This window comes from Arachis hypogaea, chromosome 4 (assembly GCF_003086295.3).
Source record: "Arachis hypogaea cultivar Tifrunner chromosome 4, arahy.Tifrunner.gnm2.J5K5, whole genome shotgun sequence".
Lineage (NCBI taxonomy): Eukaryota > Viridiplantae > Streptophyta > Magnoliopsida > Fabales > Fabaceae > Arachis > Arachis hypogaea.
The window spans coordinates 120,445,535-120,451,507 of NC_092039.1; the positions used below are offsets into that span (position 1 = coordinate 120,445,535).

The 5,973-nt window shown below is 30.6% G+C and overlaps 1 protein-coding gene across 1 annotated transcript; it reads right to left on the bottom strand.

Annotated features, from left to right (window-relative positions):
* Positions 1 to 1,788: 1,788 nt before the first annotated feature.
* LOC112797631 (mogroside I-E synthase-like) lies at positions 1,789 to 4,799 on the bottom strand. Its single transcript, XM_025840668.2, has 2 exons — positions 4,070 to 4,799; positions 1,789 to 2,666 (listed from the first exon to the last, which is right to left on the bottom strand). The coding sequence occupies exons 1-2, from the start codon at positions 4,703 to 4,705 to the stop codon at positions 1,917 to 1,919; spliced, it is 1,386 nt and encodes a 461-aa protein (XP_025696453.1). The 5' UTR covers positions 4,706 to 4,799; the 3' UTR covers positions 1,789 to 1,916.
* Positions 4,800 to 5,973: the final 1,174 nt, after the last annotated feature.

Below are 5,973 nucleotides of genomic sequence, written 5' to 3' on the forward strand. Positions count from 1 at the left end.
GAGTAACTTTTATAATCTAAATTATCATATGCAATTTTAAGTTATTTTGATACAAATTAAAGAGAATATTCTAGTATCTAGATCACCATCATATAGTTATTTATTTTATTGTCTACAATTGAGACTAATCCGTGTACGTATTTAATACTCCAACATGGTTTAATTTTAGAGCATGATTAATGTTTGATTTTAGGTTAATTTTATTTTGAATTTCATAAAATATAATATAATATTTATATGAAACTATATGTTATAGTATCAATATTTTATGTTATAGGTATTTTATTTTTTATTTATAAATATAAGATTTTTCATTATTCTAATATTTGGTTTAATATAATTTAATTTAAATTTTATACAATATGATAAGATTTAATTGGTTTTTTACCAAAATAAAACTGTCTTTTTATAATGAAATTGATCTCATTTCATCAATTATCTCAAAAAGTACAAAATAAAATTTGTAAATTGTTCGGTAATCGGATTCCGGACAGGTCGGGTATACAGATGAAGGGGTGGATGGGTGAGGATGCCTTAGCCTTGGTCGCGCTGATTGTGGGTTTGCCGAGCTAGCGAACACTTGTGCTGGTGAATGGATGAGAGGGGGGTGTCACCTGCAAAGACACTCCGACGCCTAAGTCAGAAAATGTGCAGGCGGGAAAGGTGATGTGGAAAAGTGACGTACCTCGAGGGGAGAGCCAATCTTCCCCTTATATACATGTCAGTAGTGGGCCCCTTATGAGGACAGGCCCATATTCCTAAGGACACTGTCCTGCAGCCGCGTGTGGGTCGTACAGGACACGTGTTCGGGTCGTTTGAAAGGCGAGGAGTCGGGTCGGGCGGAGCTCGGGCCAGGGTCGACCCGTCGGGTCTCCGGGTCGGGCCGTAACATAAATGATTCACTATCTATATATGTCATATTTGAAATTGAAAAAACACTTCGTTGGAGTTGATATAAAATTATTATTATTCTTAGATGAAATTATAAAACCACATATATATACATCTCTACTTTTCTTCGGAGAAATATATCAATGAAATATATATAAAGTTATAAACAACATATGATTGTGAATGGCTTTTGCCATCCAAGTAAATTATTGTGTTTCAATTATTGATATACGCAGAGGCGAAGTTAAAGTTTTCTTCTTTTTCTTTAATCAATATTTTGTGACATGCCCGGTCGGCGGTCGCCATCCTTTTTTTGGTGACATGCCCGGGTAGCCATCATCTTTTTCAGTATACTATTGATTACTGTTATTTATTTATTTTTTTTGTTTCACGAGACTTTTCAACTCATCCAAGAGATTTTAAGGTGTGTGTGTGAGTACAGTAGTACACACTCATGTCTGCATAGAATTTTTTGTTTACTTTATATCAATTATGTCATGTGTATATTAAAATTAATTACTAAAATTAATTATAAATATAAAATATATATTAAAATATAAATATAAATTAAAAATAAATTAAATTATATTATACATAAATATATTAATAACTGATTTTAATAGTTAATTTTAGTGTATAAAAGATATTTTTATAAATATATAAATTATCAAATATAAAATATATATATATAATTTATTAGGTGTCTTCTTTTATCATTTTAATTAAGTTTTTTGATAATTTTATAATATAATATTAAAATTTTTATGACAAAAAAATAGCATAAAAATAATATTAAAAAAATCTATACAAAAGATAATTACGAAGTAAATTAAACCTTAACTGTTTTTTTTTCTGTCAATTGGGTGAAATAACATGGGCATAATAGGACATTGCTGAGATGAAAATTTAAATATATATTAATCATGCTCAAATATTATTAATAATCAGAAAAAAAAGCTCCCACCATAAACTATATATATACTTGTATTACAAATTATTGTAGGAACGAATTATTGTTGATATGACTAAGAAATAACTTCTTGTAATAATTGAGAGCATGTAAACAAGCTATTCACAAATTCCATGATGTTTTCATAAGAACTTCCACCTCCATCACTAACTGCTTTCAGAGCCAAAGATTTCCAATGCATGGCATTATTCTTCATCTCTTTTCCTTTCTCACACTCCATCATTTCTTTTATGCAATCCCTCAATGCTTCACTCTTCGCAATCTTTTTCTCATCAATTGGAACTCTAATTCCCACTTTCCAAACATCAACCATATACTTTGCATTTGTGATTTGATCAGAGCATTGAGGCACTACAATAGTTGGAACTCCTAAACTTAAAGTTTCCAATGTAGAGTTCCAACCACAATGTGTTACAAAACATGCCACAGATTCATGAGCTAATACTTTCAATTGGGAGCACCATGTTACTACCAAACCCTTCTCTGATTTCTTTGCAAAATCTTTTGGAAGTTTAATCTCTTCAGAGGTTCTAACAACCCACAAAAAATAATGATTACTATCTCTGAGACCATATGCTATTTCTCTCATTTGTTCCTCATCAAGAGGAACCAAGCTCCCAAATGAGACATAGACAACCGATCCATTTGGTTTATTGTGTAGCCATTCCATGCATTCTTCTTCACTCTTGAATGCTGCAGCTCCATAATCTTCATCATCCTTAATTCGTTTGTCCAAAAATACAGAGGGAATATTTGGTCCGATGGTTCTAAATTTTGGCCAAATATTGGTAGTCCAATCTGTCACCTAAAGTCATATATATTTCAGTAAGTAATAGGCCTTTGAGAAATATTATGATTTATGAACCATGATAACATTATGCATGTTGAATGAGAAACTTTATCCAAAAAGCAAGAGTAAAATGAATATATATTTATAATAATGTTTGAAAGAAAATAAAAAATTAATCTAAAATAATTTAAAATAATTTTGTTTTATATTTTTTAATTATTACTCATTTTATTTATATTCTTTAATTATTTGTTGATATAGTTGAATAATAATAATATTAAATATAATAAGAAATTAAAATTATGCAAAGTTTGATTTTTAATATAAGTATTGTGCATTTATTCAAACAAAACATTTAAAATATTTTAATAATAATAATCTTAATTTGTGCCGTTATATATAAGACACATGTTAACTAAATTATATGCACAAATATAAATATTAAGTTAAATAAAATAATTTTGTATTGGTATTTCTGTAGTATTACTGTATATTAATTAGTTGGAGAATTTAATGACAATATATTTTCCCCTGTAAAGTGTATCTATGTTCTCTTCCTTTTCAATATATGATAGTTAATTATTAATATTAAATAAACTCAAAACTGATTAGCTACTTTATTTACATCAAGAATGATTTCTCTTCACTTCTTAAATTACAATAGTGAGTTAGTGACCTTTCTATTATATTCAATGTGTGTAACATGGAAACAAATTGCGACGTTAATTAATTAAGATGATAAATATATTATTCTTCTAATAAGAAATCTTGGTTCAACTTTCAGTAGTAATAACAAAAATAAATTAGAAAAATTGAGGACAAAAATAAATTAAGAAAAATATATGCGCCACATTTTTTTTTATTCTCACTAGATATTGTATATATACATATAAATACTTTGTATGTATATATCTACTGTATAAATGAGATATGAGAGAAATTTGATGCATAATTTTTTTTTATTTGTCATTATATATAATTCATAAGAAAAAAAAATTCATTTGCTATTTCTAAAACATGAATTTAAAAATATAACTTAAAATAAAAAATTATATCATTTTAACTAATTTCATATTTTAAAATATTCTTTGTTAATATTATGATATTATTTTTTTCAAAAACTTAAATTGATAGAAAAAAGCAACATGAATAGTTATATTCTTAATACTATTCCTCAAAGCGAGAGTTTCTTTTTTACTTTATTTAATTTTTACGTTTTTTTTTCTCTTTTTGTTGTATGCTATTTTTTTTTACTTTTAGAGTTCATTAAGGATCAAATTCTAAATTTTTCAAACATAAAACTCTAATACCATGTCATAATATTATTTCTCTCAAAATTTAAATTAATAAAAAAAATAACATAAATAATTATATTTCTAATCATCAATACATTAGTCTTTATAATTATAATTGCTTACCTCTTTGTCCAGCTCATAAAATGAATTGCATAGGACCCAATCAGCTTTGTCAACGTTGGAGAATTGACCCACTACCAAGCCAAGAAAACCCAAATCTTCATCATCACAATTGTGGAAGAAAGAAGGCATGTCAGAAAGTTGAAGTTTAGGCATAGAAGGAAGTGAAATTTCACTCTCAATGAGAGGAACCTTAATCTTTCCCAATTGAACATGATAATATATGCTATTCACAGCCATATTTTGAGTGAAGTAAGAAGCACCTACTATGCCAAATCTTTTGGCAACATCTAATGCCCACGGCAACGCTGAATCATAGATAATGCAATCTATTGGGTTTCCTAATTTAGCAAGCTTTTCTATAAGATCAACAAGGGAAGGTGGGCCCACTTGCCAAAACCGGGCCAAATAGGCCTTAAAGGTTCCAGCTTCACCCAACCCACCATTGTAAAACCCATCAGAGATTGATTCAAGTGATATGTAAGGTGGCACATTTTGTAAGGTTTTGGAGTAAAAACATGTGGTGGCTAGTGTTACTTTCACCCCTTCATGTACCAAGAGCTTTGACAACTGAATCATGGGGTTTATGTGGCCTTGACCTGGGAATGATAACACCAAACAATGCGGTTTGATAGCCATGCTTTTTTCAGTAATGTGTATTTGAAATCAAACCTTTTCTCTTGCAATATCGGTTCAGGGGTGTTTTTGTGTTGAGTTGAGACTTGAAGGAGTTAATATATATATATATATATATATATATATATACTAGGTTAATTAATTTTCAATTGCGTTTTGTTAGGTAGACAATGATTTTTGTAAACAATATAAACAATGGATTTTAAGATTGATTCAATAAAATAAAAAAATATTCCACTTCTAAATTAGTGTCTAAACTTTAACATTAGGATAATTATCTGCATATCTAATGAATTGAACATTCAACTATTGTTAATTGTGTATGAATAAATCAAATTAAAAGAAATAACCATCTAATTAAAAATAATAAATATAATTATCTGCATATCTATTAAATTGAACATCTAACATATTTATTATTCACATTATTTAATATTTTCATTGTTTAATTATACTTTTTCTTTTCAAAAACTTTGTAGCCTACACTATTGGCGATACTTTATTTATTGGGGAATGCTACCATGACGAAGGGTCTTTTTTCTTTAGGTAACGAAAGTGACGTGGATAGTATTGTTGAGTGAAACCCCATAATGGTCCTTCAGATTGAGCCCGTGCACCAATGTTACCCCTGACTTTCGAAATGCTCTAATTGCACCCTTCAGATTGAGCTCCGTGCGAAATTCTGGTCCCTCCACCCAATTCCGTCGTGACTCAGCAGCCGGAGCGCTGAGCTGGCTGCTTATTGTCCACGTAGGCAGCCTTAAACGGCTAGCTGATGTGGAGGATCTTCAAAGAATGTCGAAATTCCCTGAATTAGTCCCTGGTACCAATTATAAACCCTAAGTTGTTCTTCACTCTTCCTATGTGAATTGGTTCGTCGTCCAACTCTCCCTCTTCTTCCCCCTTATTCTTCTTCTTCGTCCTCTCTCGCCATGAGTGACAGTCAAGCTTCTCGTAGGTCGAATCGCTCATCTGCGACTGGAATCTGGAGAGGGAACAATGTGCGTGCCCGGCGTTCAGCAGTTCCAGAGTGGTGTGGTTGTGGGTGTAGGCCTGTCCTTCGGTGATCAGGGACGGAGAGTCATCCTAATAAGCCATTCTTCGGGTGTCCGAATTATAACGTGAGTGCAATTACTGGCTGAAATTTATAGTGTTGGTTACTTGAGGTAGTTGTTTGATAAGGTTGATGCATGTTTGCAGACTAGTGGAAAGAATTGGTGTGGGTTATTTGTCTGGGCAGATTCGGTAAAGGATGAGGTGCCGCTGAAGTC